This window comes from Pongo abelii, chromosome 8 (assembly GCF_028885655.2).
Source record: "Pongo abelii isolate AG06213 chromosome 8, NHGRI_mPonAbe1-v2.0_pri, whole genome shotgun sequence".
NCBI classification, from domain to species: Eukaryota; Metazoa; Chordata; class Mammalia; order Primates; family Hominidae; genus Pongo; species Pongo abelii.
In genome coordinates, this window is record NC_071993.2 from 107,444,414 (window position 1) to 107,460,861 (window position 16,448).

Sequence of the window (16,448 nt, forward strand, 5' to 3'; positions counted from 1 at the left end):
GGCTGGAGTTGGTATTGGGTGACTATATGTTGACCGGAATGGCTTTAAAGCCAGGGAGGATGTTTAGTAGCTAAAGTGAGGGATACATTGCCTCCTACCCAGGCCAGTTATATCCACCATCTCCCAAAGGATATGGATGACATCTGAGATGCTACCTGCTGTGGCTCTCCAGCACCTTCAGGGGCGAGGAGGCAAAGCGCAAGTCCCACAGCTGAATCAAGGGAAGACGATCATCCTCTGAGCACAGCACTAACTGGGTGGCTATGTCAGGATGCCAGGCCAGGCCTGAGCAGTGCATCTGTGAACAAAGCAGATCCCAATGGGTGCTGTAACCTGACTCTTTTGCCCAGTTGAAATGGGACCACTCTGAGAGCAAGTTTTCTGTCTCTTCTGTGACTGGGAACACCACAGGCATCAGAGAGTGATGGCCAGGAATAAGTAAGGAACGGCAGAAGCTTCCAGATCAGCTCTGTTTAGCTTCCTTAAGTTTTCACTCTCAATCGGAAATGTGCTAAGCGGCTGACTCCACATGTCTGACAGCTGAAAGCAGGACTCTGGCCTGGGGCAGAGCAGCTCTAACTGCTAGGCAGGAGAGAGAAGCCAGAGCCCAAGCCTGTGTTCTGGCCTCCAATACTCACCCTGTTGCTGTGATCACTGACTTTGATGATAGGTTCATTCTTCCTGAGATCCCACACAACTGCCTTGCCACTGGGGTGAGCAGAAGACAGAATGTGTTGGGCTTGCTGGTTCCAAGACAGTGCCTTGATGTCCTCTGGGGGCTGCTAAGGCAGGATGACAACTTGTCACCCCCTGGACAAAGTGACATCTGCTGTTCCACTGCTCCCAGCCACCCACAGCAAGTCCAAGAATAGACATGGGGCTACCCAAACTAAGACAGTGTTGCGAAGCTGGGAGTTGAATTTTCCAGGGATGATCCTTTAGGGTATCAGTGTAGAAGCAGAGCGGATGGCAGACACATCTAAGTTTTACTCCTACCCAAGGTTTTACTAAGAGGATAGAGTCAAGATTTTAAAAAACAGCCCTCTTGTCTAGGACAAAAAGAGAGGGAGAGAAGGAGGAAGATGAGGGAGGGAGGAAAACAGATACCCAAGACCCTCAGAGAGAGTGAGGCCGAGAGAAAAACAAGATGCTATCAAATTGAAACTTAACTTACCTCACAGTACTGTAAGCACAGAAGAAAGAGAAAAGGCCAGGAAGCAAAAAGATGGGCCCAGTTACAGATTGACAGACAGGCTCTCCAAGACAGAAGACCAGACCCCTGACTGCATGGGAGAGCCACATACAGGGAGAACAAAGCTGACCCCCCCCCCCAATAAAAAGGACAATGGTAAGTCTGGGGTCCTACTCTTGCTCCCTCTTTGCTGGGCCCAATGCCCTACCCAACCCTGTGAAAGCTCTACTGGTTAAACAGCACTCCCATCCCTTCTTGTGGTGTCTTTTGTTCTCCCCACCTTTCATCTGCCTCCCAGAAACTCCTAGAACGAGTAATGAGCACAAACCAACTACCCCATATACACCCTCCACCCACCGGCCATCCTAACTCTTATCTGGCTGGTAGCATGTTAGTCTGTGGAGCTTTATTGCCCTCCAGTGGTAAAGTTTGATATCTCTTGAGCTCCGATTGGCTCCAGAACTCAAGACTTTTACTTAGGAGAATCAGCTGCACACTCCAGGGTTGGGTAGTAGGGGTGCTGCTCACCTGTGACTTGGATCCCAGGGTCATTGGCACATTCAAGTTATTCAGATCCCAAATGAAGATTTCAGAATTGCTGGCCCCTGAAGCCAGGAGGTTGCCCTGTATGAATAAAAAGTGTTTGGAGACATACCACCCTAGGAAGAAACAGAGCAAGAAAGGAGGAAAGAAGCCCAAATTTGGGGCTATCAAAAGCCCCCCCGAAACAGCCTGGAAAGGGGTCAGAGTTACAGACTGGAGGTCACAAATGAATGCTTCCACTCAGATCTGTTGCTCCCTGGCTTGGCCATGTTTGACTAACTGAAATGTAGTACCTGGAAAGGATTAAAGTCGAGGGCTCTGACAGCCCCCGTGTGCTTCTGTTTCTGGGCAATCACAGGCTCCTTCCCCGAAGACAGGATGTGGGTCACATTGTATAGAATAAGCATGCCATTGTCCCCGCCGCCTGCAATAACCCCGGAGCTTTCCAGAAGCCCACTGCCAAAGCTCCCCCAGATCAGCTTGTGAAACCTATAAAGAGGAGGAACTGGCATCAATACAAACTTAGGTTCATGTCAGTAAGCACAGGATGGGCATCTCTGTCAGCTTCTGCCATTAGCCCCACCCCTAGCTGGAACTTGCCTGTCTCCTTTATTTCCCAGACAGAAGGGACGTATCCTCCGCCCAGTCCTGCCCTTTCTCTGAAAAAATGTTTCATCTACGTTACACCAGAAGCCAGGAAGCCACTGACTCTGAGTTGTGTGGAGGTGTATATATATACATATATATGTACATTTTTAAGTTAACATTGGGGTTATATAGGCCGGTGATATATACTTCAAATAGATTACTTCACATAATCCTAACAACTCAAATAGTCAGGTAATAATAGCAACCACTTACACTGACTGAATACTTGCTATGTATCAGACACTATTTTAAGTGCTTTAGATGTATTAGCTGTCTGAATATTTAACAACCTCATGAAGTATTACTATTATTTTCATTTTCAATTGAGAAAACTGAGGCACAAAGAAGTTATAAAATTTCTGTACACAGAGCTGGTAATCTTATCCCCATTTTAGGATAAATGCTAGGAAGTAGCAGGGTCAAGGTTCAAAGTCAGGCCCATCTTATTCCACAGCCTGAGCTCTTAACATCATAAAATACTGTCTCCTATTGAGAGAAAGATCCAAACTTTTCTGTAACTATTAGAAGCAGGCTCCCTAGACCAACAATTCACTCTCCAAACTGGAAATGAGAAAAGACCCAATGGCCTCCCCACCCCATGCCTCTCCCATGTGGCCGGCCCACTGGAGTGGCCATGTGGCTGCAAAGGGCCAGACCTGGAGACAGAGGCACAAAAGGATACACTCCCACTGAGGAAATACTTTTCTGGATTTCTGAGGATGCTTCTAACAAGAAAATGCCAATGTCTTGCCCCAGAGAAAAAGATCCCTTTGGATCCCTGGATCCCTTCTAGACAAGTTTGGGTCCTCTGCAAAGCCCCTACGGAAGGCATGTGAAATCCCTGAAGCCTCATAGGTGGTCTGTCTCTCACTTCATAGCTGCTAGCCAAGGACATTTCCACAGCACTTTGGAGAAGCCAGATATCACGCCAAATGAGGTTATAAGATCTCCAACTGCAAAGAAATATTCCCTGCGAACAGTCAGCAAAGCAACTGAGTAGGTGATAGGCAGGAACTTGTTAGGCCAGTCACTGGAGCAGAGCCAACTGGTCAGAAGCAAAGTATGGAGCACCAGCTCAGACTAGGTCAGCATCTGAAGCAAAACAGCAGAGCCAACACAATGCTAGCTAAGAGGCTACTGCCAGAAAGGCTGTTTTCTAAGGTTGCAATGATCTTAATATAGCAGAAGGATGTTTTTCCATACAGGCTCAAGAGGCTGCCATGTCATCCAGGTACTGGAGCTCAGCAGGGGTAGAGGGCATGTCAACTGAGTAGCTAGAGAAGCCCACAGTAGGTCACACAGGAACCAGCGGAGGGTATGTCCAGTGAAAAATCCACATGGAGATGCAGAGAGTGCAGCGACCTCAGCATGGTCAGAACATATGACATACAGAGCAGAGTAAAAGGTACCTGAGACCTCAAGGGGGAGTCACCAAAGGGCTGGAGAAGAGGGCAGTTACTTCAGTTTGCCACATACAGGGTGTGACAAAATGATTTTCTTTCTGTATGCATATAGAAAGCACATTTCTGTGGTTAACTACCTCACTAGCGAGGGTAAAGCTGGCGCCTGAATAGGTTGTGATAGAGAGCAACCTGGGCGAATGGGCTTAACACCTAGGAGGAGTTAAGTGAGGAAGGCGACTTGATGGTTCAGGGTGCTCAGGGAGTGTTCCCATCTCTACTCTGCAAATGAAAATGGAACAAGAGATGGGTGGATTTGTACTATCCCACAACTTTCCTGTAAGTTTGGATTTTTAAACAATAAAAAGTTAAAAAACAAAAAAGGTGGTCTAGCTGGGCACAGTGGCTCACACCTATAATCCCAGCTACTCAGGAGGCTGGGGCAGGAGGATCACTTGTGCCCAGGAGATGGAAGCCAGCCTGATCAATAAAGCGAGACCCTATGTCTATTTTTTAAAAAAAGAAAGAAATATCTGCTGTATAAATTGTTTCCATGATTTATTCATTCCTTTGGTTTGGATTCTTTCATTTTCTTAGTAAGATTCTTTTCAAAAAATCCCAGCTTCATGTTAGTGAACTAAAGTGAAAAGAGTTTGTCCACATTCAAGCCAAAATAACTTGGGAAACTCAAGCCTCCCTAGAAGTCAAACAGAGTGGTTAAGGCAGTACTCCAAGCTGGAGAATGAATGGAGCATTGGTTGTTTGAGAGGAAAGCTACTTTTCTGAATGCCTATTATACAACAAACTACTACGCATCTACCATGAATCCTCAATTTACAGTAGAAAAAAAAGGTTCAGAGAAGTTAGATAAAGTGTCCAAGAGGACAGCAAGTAGCAGAGCTGGGATATAAACTCAGGTCTATCCAACAACTAACCCATGCTCTATTATCTTAATGCCTCTAGAAAGAAGGCAAGTCTTGAGAACAAGAAAACTGAGAGAAGTACACAAATGATTTTTTTCTGCTTGATGTTGTCCCTTACAGAAGGCCCCCAAAGAGAGGACACAGTGCTCCCCAAGTAGCTAGAATTGAGATAAAGGTAGAATGACAGAAGACAGATCCTCTACTTTCTCCATGTTACTTGAGGATGGTTCTTCCAGAGGTTATGGGGGCCACTCCAGAGAGCTAGAAACTCAGTGTATAGAGAGGGTAAGGTACAGCAGACCACACGTTGGTCTCTCACCTCATTTACCCACAGCAGCTATGTCCTCAGTCAATGATATAAACAGTGTGATATTCTCCCAGAAACCTTTCTTTTTAAGTGAAATTCATCTAACAAACCAAACACTGTTTGCTTCACTGCACATGTTAATCCATATTGATTCTGATTGCATCCAGAGACATTTATCCATGCACTCTCTTCAGTCTATTTATAGCTTGAGGCTGTCCCTTATCTATACCTATACCAGTGTTTCAGAACATTTTTCTTTCAGTCAAATATTTCTAGGTAGATAATATTTCACTGATGCATCAAATATTGAGGATAAGGGGATCTTCAGGATCCAAATTTGGTTGAGGCATGGGTTTAGAGAAAAGGGCAGGCAGAGAATGGGGAAGATTTTGAAAGGTGCATGTTTAGTTGATAAAAAAGAGATACAGGAAGAGGTTTAGAAATGGAAAAAGGAGGAAGACTACTAGAAAATAAAAGGGAATAAGAGACTGAACATGAAACCTGAATTCAGATCTCAGCTAGTTTCTTAGAAGTCATCTGGTACAATCTCTTCTTTATACATAAGTGAGGGAACCTAAGATAACTGACTTGATTTGCCCAAGTCACACAGCTCTATTAGTATTATGGCCAATGCTACAGCCCCACACAACTATGCCCTATGCCACAGCATGCAGAAGACACAGAAAAAAAGAGAGACGAAGACAGAAAGCAAAGGATGAGTGTCCCTCTATCTGCCCTGATCATCTAGGTCAATAGCTCATGATACTGACTGTTGAGCATGTGACCTAACCTAGACTGGAACAGAATGAAATGGGTGCCTTAGACCCTGGGTGTCTAAGATGATTTCTTCAGAAAGGCCCCAACAGGGCTGTGTCAAAGGTAATCCCTTTGGGATTGAGGTCTTTGGGAATGTGATTTAATCTTCCAACACAGTTACAGAGGTGGGAAAAGAAAGCAGAGATAAAATACTTATCAGTAGGGTTAACTGTACTATTTATTCTGATTACTGGCCCCAAATCCCTACAGAGTGGAGCAGGAGTATGAGGTAAAGTTCATGACTCCCAAATTCAAACTAACAGTTTGAAAAACTCTTAAGACACTAAGACTAACTGAAGACTAACTCTAACTGAAGTGCTGGATTTGAATGCTGTTTGGTAACCCAGAAGTTTCTTCTTCTTCTTTTTTTTTTAGGCAGGGTCTTGCTCTGTCGTCCAGGCTGGAGTGCAGTGGTACCATCTCCTTGGCTCACCACAACCTCCGCCTCCCACGTGCAAGCGATTCTGGTGCCTCAGCCTCCTGAGTAGCTGGGACTACAGGTGTGCGCCACCACGCCCAGCTAACTTTTGCATTTTTAGTAAAGATGGGGTTTCACCATGTTGGCCAGGCTGGTCTTGAACTCCTGGCCTCAAGCAATCCACCCGTCTCAGCCTCCCAAAGTGCTGGGATTACAAGCATGAGCCACCGCACCTGGCTGGTAACCCAAAAGTTTCTAATATCACTCATTCATATAACAAATATTTATTAAATACAAATATTTATTAAATATAATGCCAGGCACTGCTCTAAGTGCTGGAGATAGAGCAATGAGTAAAACATTAAGATCTCGGCCGGGTGCAGTAGCTCACGCCTGTAATCCCAGCACTTTGGGAGGCCAAGGTGGTTGGATCACCTGAGGTCAGGAGTTTGAGACCAGCCTGGCCAACATGGTGAAACCCCATCTTGACTAATAATACAAAAATTAGCTGGGCATGGTGGCGCACACCTGTAATCCCAGCTACTCGGGAGGCTGAGGCAGGAGAACTGCTTGAATGCAGGAGGTGGAGGTTGCAGTGAGCCAAGATCAAGCCACCGCACTCCAGCCTGGGTGACAGAGTGAGACTCTGTCTCCGGAAAAAAACAAAACAAAACTAAAGCCATTAAAATCTCTGCCCACATGGATCTCAAAATTCAGTCTCTAAGATTATACTGCCTCTTTCTTAAGAACTCTTAGCCCTAAGGAGCCACTACTATGCTGAAGCTGTTGCTTCGCTTGTTGAGGATTAGAACTAGTGCCCCCTCACCCTTTTTTCTTTTCCTATTAGCTTTCTCATGTTGAACCCCCTTTTTAAGCTCCAGCATATAAACATCTTGAATTAGCTCACCCCTTTGAGGGGCCCCTTCTGAAATGTTTGGTTAGGGGCTAAGAGTATCTAATCATCATCAGTAAATCCTCAAGTGCCTGCTCTTCAAAGGATACAGGTACTGGAAATACAAAGAGATGTAAAAAAAAAAAAACCCCTGCAAAATAAGAGATGCTGTCATAAAGTGATGCAGGAGCTCAAGAAAGGGAAAACGACAACTAACTTTTCATTATGAAGTTAAACTGTGAAAAGAAAGAGGGTACTTCCGCCTCAATATTTTAACTAATCTCTTAGAGGGACCAAGAAATGCACAAGGAGTTCATCAATCATCAGAAGGAATGTTGCCTTCTAGACCAGTAACCTCTAGTATAAAAAAAATTAATAGAAATTACACTTTATTAGTAGTATAACAAAAAAATTAGCCAGGCGTGATGGCGCACACCTATAGTCCCAGCTACTTGGGAGGCTGAGGCAGGAGAATCCCTTGAACCTAGGAAACAGAGGTTGCAGTGATCCGAGATTGCCCCACTGCACTCCAGACGGGGCGAGAGAGTGAGACTCCATCTCAAAAAAAAAGAAAAAAAAAATAGTAGAGCCAGCTGGTTCAGTGGCTCACACCTATAGTCCCAGCACTTTGGGAGGCCGAGGGGGCTGATCACTTGAGCTCAGGAGTTCAAGACCAGCCTGGGCAACACGGCAAAACCCCATCTCTTCTAAAAATATAAAAAATTAGCTCGGTGTGGTGGCATATGCCTGCAGTCCCAGCTACTCACGGGGCTGAGGTGGGAGGATCGCTTGAGCCCAGGAGGTGGAGGTTGCAGTGAGCCCTGATTGTGCCACTGCAGTCCAGCCTGGGCGACAGAGTGAGACCCTGTTCCAAACAAAAACAAAAACAGTATAGTAGTACATGTATACATTTATATTGAATATATAACTTGAGTATAATGAATATTGACATTTTTTCTAATGATATAAAAATTTGGAGACCATCGCTTCAGATTGTAAGCCCCACCTCTATAAGACCTTTAGAGGAAGGGCAGAATAATGGAAAGAAGGTAGGCTTTGGACACAGATAGGCCTTGACTTAAATCCTAGCTTCTCAGAGTTTCAGTTCCCTCCTATGTAAAATGGAAATATGGTACTTATCACTTAGGTTTATTATAAGGAATAAATAAAATGTACAGAGTCCCTAGCACAGTGTCTGGCATGTATACATGTGCTCAATGAATGACAGTATCTAGCGCTGGAAGCCTGCAAGAGCCATGAAATCCATGAGAACCAATCAGTGTCTAAAAGCAATGAGGAGAGGATCATTCGTTCTCTTCCTTGTTGGCAGAGAGGGTGATATTGTGTAAGGTGTTTATCTTCACAAGAGCCAAGGGAGGAAGGAGCCAATATCTCTGGGTTCAAAGACAGACCAGGTACACGTGGGTCCAGGCTTGTCTGAGGCATCTCTATCACATGCATTCGGCCTGACACTGCTATTGCTGCTGACTGGAAAGGTGGGGGTGGTTGTTTTTTAAATCCTTTTGCAAAATAAGCCCAGAGTTAACTTCTCTCCAACTTGGCAAAGCTCCTTCTTCCCTCACTTGGCTCCTCATGAGCCCTGAGAAACACACACTGCTCCCAGGATTCCTCGTCAGTATCTACCCTGTATACCCATCAATAGATCAGACAATACCTGCTGGAGGCAGAAAGGACTCCTTTGTGTTTCAAGTCCAGAGAAGGGTCCCTGAAATCAACCTCAAATATTTCCAAGGTGCCATTTGTGCTGAAGGAGGAATCTAGCTGTTGGGCAGATGTTCCTATGCACAAGAAAAGGCAGCATATGACCAACAATATATGCATGGATTTCAGGTATAAGAAGGTTAAGGAGTGAAGAAGAGAAGAAACAGAAGAGGGCTGGGTACACCCTTTCTCAAAGGTAACTCCACAAAAGCAAGAAAACATTGGCTGGGCACAGTGGCTCACGCCTGTAATCCCAGCATTTTGGGACGCCGAGGTGGGCGGATCATGAGGTCAGGAGATCGAGACCATCCTGGCTAATATGGTGAAACCCTGTCTCTACTAAAAATACAAAAAAAAATTAGCCGGACGTGGTGGTGGGTACCTGTAGTCCCAGCTACACAGGAGGCTGAGGCAGGAGAATGGCGTGAAGCCAGGAGGTGGAGCTTGCAGTGAGCCGAGATCGCGCCACTGCACTCCAGCCTGAGTGACAGAGTGAGACTCTGTCTCAAAAAAAAAAAAAAAAAAAAAAAAAGACGTACCTAACCTTGAGCCATAGTCCTAGGAAGCCCTCAGGTACCCAAAACACCTAATATCTCCTTGCTTATGCTGTGAGCCACCCTATCTTTCTATGATCTGAGAGCTTTCTCTGAGGCTCAATAAATAATTCTAGATACTAAGTTTCCCCTCAATTTATGCACTCCTAGTGGATCCTAATGCACAGTGTCATCATACCTGTGGCCAGATACAAAGGGTATTGGCTGGCTGGGCTCCATGCCTGGACAGCTGGCTGCTCAAGTTCCTTCAGCTTCATGGTCTATCCTGTAGGTGGCAGAAAACTGACATGGCCCTCAGCCCACTGAAAACAGAAACCAGCAAACTTAACAGCCAGATCCAGGGAGCATCTGCGGACAAGAGTTCTTGTTTGTCTTTCTCCATCACAAGATAGGGCATTTCAGGGCAACACAGAGTGACAAATACATGACCATCTGCAGATCTAAAGATAGTTCATTCACCCAATTACTGAAATGTAATGCTTTAAACCTCAAATGATACTCAACCACAATGGCTACCACAGGTCCAGTGGTGATAACCATCAAACCAGACAATCTCTCAGTGATTTCTGTCCATTTCCTTGGCTTTAAATAGCATCCATACGCTGATGATCCCCAAATTTATATCACCATCACAAATCTCTCCTCTAAGCTCCAAGTTCTTATATGCAATTTCTTTTTTTTTTTTTTTTTTAGACAGAGTCTTGCTCTGTCACCCAGGCTGGAGTGCAGTGGCACGATCTCAGCTCACTGCAACCCCTGCCTCCTGGGTTCAAGTGATTCTCCTGCCTCAGCCTCCCGAGTGGCTGGGATTACAGGCATGTGCCACCATGCCTGGCTAATTTTTGTATTTTTAGTAGAGACGTAGTTTTACCATGTTGGCCAGGCTGGTCTCGAACTCCTGACCTCAAGTGATCAGCCGCTTATATGCAATTTCCAATCAAATATTTCACTTGGATATAGTAGATACCTAATGGGGGGAGGGAACTCCCATTTTAGTCTGTCTAAAATGGAATTCTCTATTCTACCATCTTTTATGGGTTTTTTTATTTGTTTTTGTCAGAAAGGAGCAAAGTCACAATCTCTTCTGTTCTTCCTCCAGTTTTCTTCATCTTGGTAAATGGTTCCACTATCCACCCAACTGCTCAACCCAGAAGCCTGAAAATCCCTCTCGATCACTCCTTCTCCCTCATTCTCTTCTAATCCATCATTTAGTCTCCCTGATTTTACCTCCAAAATATATCTTAATCTGTCTACTTTTCTCTATTTTCACTGCCAACAGCCTTTTGGATTATATCATCTCTCACCTGGAGTACTGCAACAGTCTCCCAACTAGCTAGCCCCTTTCTACTCAAGCCATTACCCAATTTGTTCTTTACACAGCAGCAGGAGTGAACTTCTAAAATAAAAAATAATTTTGGCATTCCATGCTTAAAATCTTTCAATGATTTCTATCACACACAGAATAAAATTCAAACTTCTTTGAGCCCTGCCCAAAGGCTCCAGCCTACCACTTCGACTTCATCTTTTGATACTTTTCTCATTCATTGTGCTTCAGCCACACTAGCCTTTAATTTCCTGACATTTTCCTTCCTTAGAGCCTTTACAAATGCTGTTCCCTATACTTTGAATGCTCTTCCCTTCACTTTCTACATGACTGGCTCCTTATCATATCTTTCTGGGCTCAGCTTCTCACTTCCCCAAATAAGTGAACTACCCAATCACAAAAAGCTTCAGTTTTTTTCTTCCTAGTAATTTATAATTACATATTTATTTACATTGACATTGTCGGTCTCTTCCACTAATATGCAAGCTCCATGAGAGCTGACACTGTGTCCGCTTTTGTTCACCATGTTGTAACTAGTTTCCAAACGAATGTCTGGCACATGGTAAAAGCTCGAATGTGGACATCCATTTTAACTCTGTGGTTTCTGATCTAATTCCAATGTATATTCAAGGTCCCATCCCAACAGGCTAGCAAAGAGGTAGAAACGATTTTTTAAAATTACACTGAACTTGAGGAGAAAGCTTGGGACCTGCTGTGACCTGCTTGAGTAAGCTATAGTCAGATCAGTCTCACCTACAAAAACAGAAGATAGTATTACTTAATCTCTAATGTACTTTCCATCGTGAAGAAAGTTTAAGTCTGCCCATTAAGCCAAGATTTCCAAAGGACCTTTAAACACTTGTGGCTACTATCAGGTATCCTGTGACCAGCTCAACACTCTACTATACAGTCACCAGTGCCACCTGCTGGGCACAGCCATTTTAATGTTTCTGGGAAAAGATCCCCTAATAACAAAAATAGGAGCTGCGATAAGCAGCTGTGCATTTGATGTGCATATCTCATTTAATTCTCTCAGTGGTCCTATCAGGTAAGTACTACGATTATCCCCATTTTCCAGAGACGACAACTGGCTAGGCCGGGATGTGAACCCCCATCAGCATCAAGAGCCCGTATTTCTAACCATTGTACTAGTCACAAGTAAACCCTAGAAAGTGTTTTAATCGCTGACAGTCTAGGAACTGGGAAAATGGGCCCTTAATTCACATTGTTCAGAAGCATCTATTCACAAAAAAAGGGCCCCCACTGGGGTCAGATTGGCCATGGGGGCGTGATGGGGAGATGACCAATGAAATGCTGGACAGACCTGCCGTGCAGGAGGGCACCAGCTACCCTTGGCAGTCCAGTCCCTAGGGAGGACGGTCAGCACAGCTTCTTTCCCGCTGTCGCCGAAGCGCGGCGCGCCAGGGTCAGCAATGACAGGCCTTCCCGCCCAGCCCAAACGCAGCGACACCGGGCGGCCTCGGCTGGGGCAGGTCAGGACCAAGGCGGATGGGAAGGCGCAAGGCAGCGCTGAACAGGGAGACCCTCATCCGGCTGGGGGTTCCCGTGCGGCAGGGACAGTAGAGCCGGATCCAATTCAAGGGTAGGCGTAGTGGAGGCCCTCGGGGCCCGGACCCGCGGGCAGGGCAGGCGCGGGCCGGGGGCTCCGCAGCAAGCGGGCTCCCCTCGGCGCTCTGCCGAGAAAGGAGCAGTGCTCCGGATCCCCAGCGCAATCTCTGCTACCAGGGACCCCAGACCGGCGGGGCGAACCAAGCTGTGCGGAAGACCCCGGGCAAGGGTCAGGCGCGGCGGCCGGAGCCGGTCCTCTGGCAGGGCTCTCGCGCGGAGCCGGGCGCTGTGGACGGCGGCTGCGGAGGACCAAAAGCGGCGCGACCCCGGCAGGGCACCGCCGCAAACACGCTCCGCGGGCGCCGAGCCCGAGACACTGACGGACCCACGGACAACCTTTCCAAACAGGATTATAGCTTTTAACCGGGTCTCCCTCACCTACCCTGTGATTGCGCAGTGGGTCAGATCTGGACCAGTAAGTTCTGGTCTATACAGTTTGAGCCAGGCTCTAGGGCCAGTCTCTGAAAAGAGAAAATACTAACTCATTATCTATGTATTGAAGCGGGAGAAGACCCGGCCCTGGCCCCAGGAGCCCTCAGTGGAATCCATTTAGTTGAAAACGTAAAAAGCAATCGAGGCTGCAAATGGCAGTGAGTGTTGCGCTGCAGCCCAGCAGAAACTGGTGCCCAAAACTTGGTTGAATTAAGGGCTGTAAGTGTATGGAGGGTGAGACTACAGGGCCAGGGGCTTCCTGAAATATTTGAGGAACATAGGAGGGGTGTTATCCTCTGGAGCTGCAAGAACACAGGTGATATTCCAGCTGATAATGTATTTTTTATGTTGAAGAAATTGTGCCACTTCCAAATAAAAGTGTTCTGTAGACAGGCCGAGTGCAGGGGCTCACACCTGTAATCCCAGCACTTTGGGAGGCCAAGGTGGGCATATCACCAAAGGTCAGGAGTTCGAGACCAGCCTGGCCAAATGGTGAAACTCCGTCGCTACCAAAAATATAAAAATTAGCCGGGCATGATGGTGCACGCCTGTAGTCCCAGCTACTCAGAAGGCTGAGGCATGAGAATAGCTTGAACCCGGGAGGCGGAGGTTGCAGTGAGCTGAGATCACGCCACTGCACTCCAGCCTGGGTGACAGAGACTCCATCTCAAAAAAAAAAAAAAAAAAATTCTGTAGGCAGCTTTAAATCTTAGAAACTTATGCTTAACGCATGAATTATCTGTATTCCTGCCTGATACACCTCCAAAGATGGGGGGCCAGTTATCATGATGGGGCCCAACTCATTGTGACACGACTCCAGTTCCCTTCCATGTGGATTTGGCAATTTTGAAGTTAGACAGAAGGTAATTCAGTGCATTATCTGTGCCTAGCCCATGCTTCCTACCTACTAAGTACTCAAGTATTTCCTGAACTTCTTAGCTGGCACAACAGGGAATGAAGCCTGAGGAAAAGTAAACAGGGTTGAAAACTAAACCTGAGAGGAGGCAGAAGAGTTACTGATGGAATACTCCTAAAGAAATTTGAACCAGAAGCTTAAGTTTTGGGTAGGACATGATTAAACCAAATTAAAAGTGCACTTTCTCAACTCACACCTCTTAAGAATTCTTGCTGGGAGCGGTGGCTCATGCCTGTAATTCCTAGCACTTTGGGAGGCTGAGGCGGGCAGATCACTTGAGGTCAGGAGTTCAAGATCAGCCTGACCAATATGGTGAAACTACATCTCTACCAAAAAATACAGAAAAAATTAGCTGGGCATGGTGGCGTGTGCCTGTAATCCCAGCTACTCGGGAGGCTGAGGCACGAGAAATCACTTGAACCTGGGAGGCAGAGGTTGCAGTGAGCTGAGATCATGCCACTGCACTCCAGCCTGGGTGACAGAGTAAGACCATGTCTCAAAAAAAAAAATTCTTTTTGGCCTGGCATAGTGGCCCACACCCATAATCCCAACACTTTGGGAGGCTAAGGCAGGTGGATTGCTTGAGCCCACAAGTTTAAGACCAGCCTGGGCAACATGGTGAAACCCTGTCTCTACAAAAAATACAAAAATTAGCCAGGTGTGGTGGTGCATCCCTGTGGTCCCAGCTGCTTGGGAGGCTACAGTGAGAGGACCGCTTGGGCCTGGGAGGTAGAGGCTGCAGTGAGCTGTGATCACACCACTACACTGCAGCCTGGGCAACAGAGTGAGACCCTGTCTCAACAGTAATAATGATAAAGAATTATTTTCACTTTGTATTATAACTGCTGGTCTCCTACGTAATATTTGAAGGCGATTACTTTGTCTTGCTCAGTTTTATATCTCCAGGGCTTATCAGTGTTTGATACATATTAGACACACAGGTGTTTGTTAAGGAAATGATTATCAAATGCTATAGAGAATGAAGACAGATAAAAAGCCAGTGGGGACCTTCAAAGAATAGCACTCCACAAGTATCTACTCCCTGACCTCACAAAAGGTCTCTCACTGCCTGCACAACTAAGACTCCACATCTAATTTGAATGAACTTGCTTCTTTTGGTCACATTAAATGTATGCTTTTCTATGGAACAGGTTTTCTGGCATAAGAATATGTCCCCAAAGGAATATGGGTTGGTTCACTTAAAAATAGACACATGAGGGATGGGTACAGTGGCTCCTGCCTGTATTCCCAGTGCTTTAGGAAGCCGAGGCAGGACTGCTTGAGGCCAGGAGTTTGAGCCAGCCTGGGCAACATAGCAAGATCCCACCTCAACAAAAAATAAGAAACTTAGGTTTGTATGTACCAGTAATCCTAGCTACTAGGGAGGTTGAGTAAGGAGGATCCCTTGAGCCCAGGGGTTTGAGGTTACAGAGAGCTATGATTGTGCTACTGCACTTCAACCTGGGGAACAGAGGAAGATCCTATCTCTAAATAAAACAAAAAACAGATGAATGAGATAGACTCTCAAAAACATAGTTTTTTCTCTAAGGCTGTTATAGGAGTGTGGATGAATCATTAAAAGTAATCAAAGCTATGAACATGTTCAGTAGTAACTCACTGACTGTCCTCCAATTCATAAACACAGGTAATGTCAACTTACTAAGAAGCTATGATTCAGAAGCTGCTTTGGAATAAGGAATATTCTTATAACGGAAATAAGATCAGAGGCAGTCACAGCCTTAGGCAAACAGGACAAAAACACTTATCAGTCCTGTAATATACTTGAAACATGTTAGAGCACAATTTTTTCCAAGTAACCACTATTATTAAAGAGGTTTTTTTTTTTTTTTTTTGAGACGGTCTGGCTCTGTCGCCCAGGCTGGAGTACAGTGGCACCATCTCACCGCAACCTCGACCTCCTGGGTTCAAGCGAGTCTCCTGCCTCAGCCTCCGGAGTAGCTGGGATTACAAGCATGCACCACCAAGCTTGGCTAATGTTTTGTATTCTTTATAGAGACGGAGTTTTGCTATGTTAGTCAGGCTAGTCTTCAACTCCTGGCCTCAAGTGATTCACCCGCCTCGGCCTCCCAAAGTGCTGGGTTACAGGCTGAGCCACCATGCCATGCCAAGGTTTTTTTCGAGACAGGGTCTTGCTGTATTGCCCAGGCTGGAGCAGTGTTGCAAACATGGCTCACTGCACCCTCCTGGGCTCAAATGATCCTCCCAGCTCAGCCTCCTGCACAGCTGGGACCACAGGCGCACACGGCTTTGCCCTGCGAATTTTTTGAAATTTTTTTTTTGCAGAGATGGGGTCTTGTCATGTTGCCCAGGCTAGTCTCAAAGTCCTGAACTTCAAGCAATCCTTCCACCTCAGCCTCCCAAAGTGTTGGGATAATAGGCGTGAGCTACCGGACCCAGACTAGAAAGGTTTTTTATGGGAAATAAATCTTGTTCCAACTTGGAAAGTTAGGAACATTTCTTCCTTGACCCTGTAAATGGGAAAAGGAGCGACCCTTAACACCTCCACACAGCTAAAACCCTTAAGTACCTTCACAACCCAAGTGAAATTAACAAATTAACATTTTGTGCCTAAGCCCCCATCCACCCCACCTTCTTATCCTTTAAATTTCAGAATAAGAAAACAGGGAAGACAGCAGACATCAAGCAGAAAAAAAGGGAAAAGGATGAGGTTCCTCAAGGCAGTGACTATTCCTGGGGAAATGAGGCACAAA

The 16,448-nt window shown here is 45.8% G+C and overlaps 1 protein-coding gene across 1 annotated transcript in view; it reads right to left on the reverse strand.

Annotated features, from left to right (window-relative positions):
* Positions 1 to 13,460, reverse strand: part of SEC31B (SEC31 homolog B, COPII coat complex component) — a 34,051-nt gene extending 20,591 nt beyond the window's left edge. Inside the window, 6 exon segments of the mRNA XM_054522779.2 lie at positions 156 to 298; positions 639 to 782; positions 1,721 to 1,816; positions 2,029 to 2,224; positions 8,815 to 8,938; positions 9,594 to 13,460. Coding sequence (XP_054378754.2) covers positions 156 to 298; positions 639 to 782; positions 1,721 to 1,816; positions 2,029 to 2,224; positions 8,815 to 8,938; positions 9,594 to 9,672 — 782 coding nt within the window. The 5' untranslated portion in view covers positions 9,673 to 13,460.
* Between the last annotated feature and the right edge of the window lie 2,988 nt (positions 13,461 to 16,448).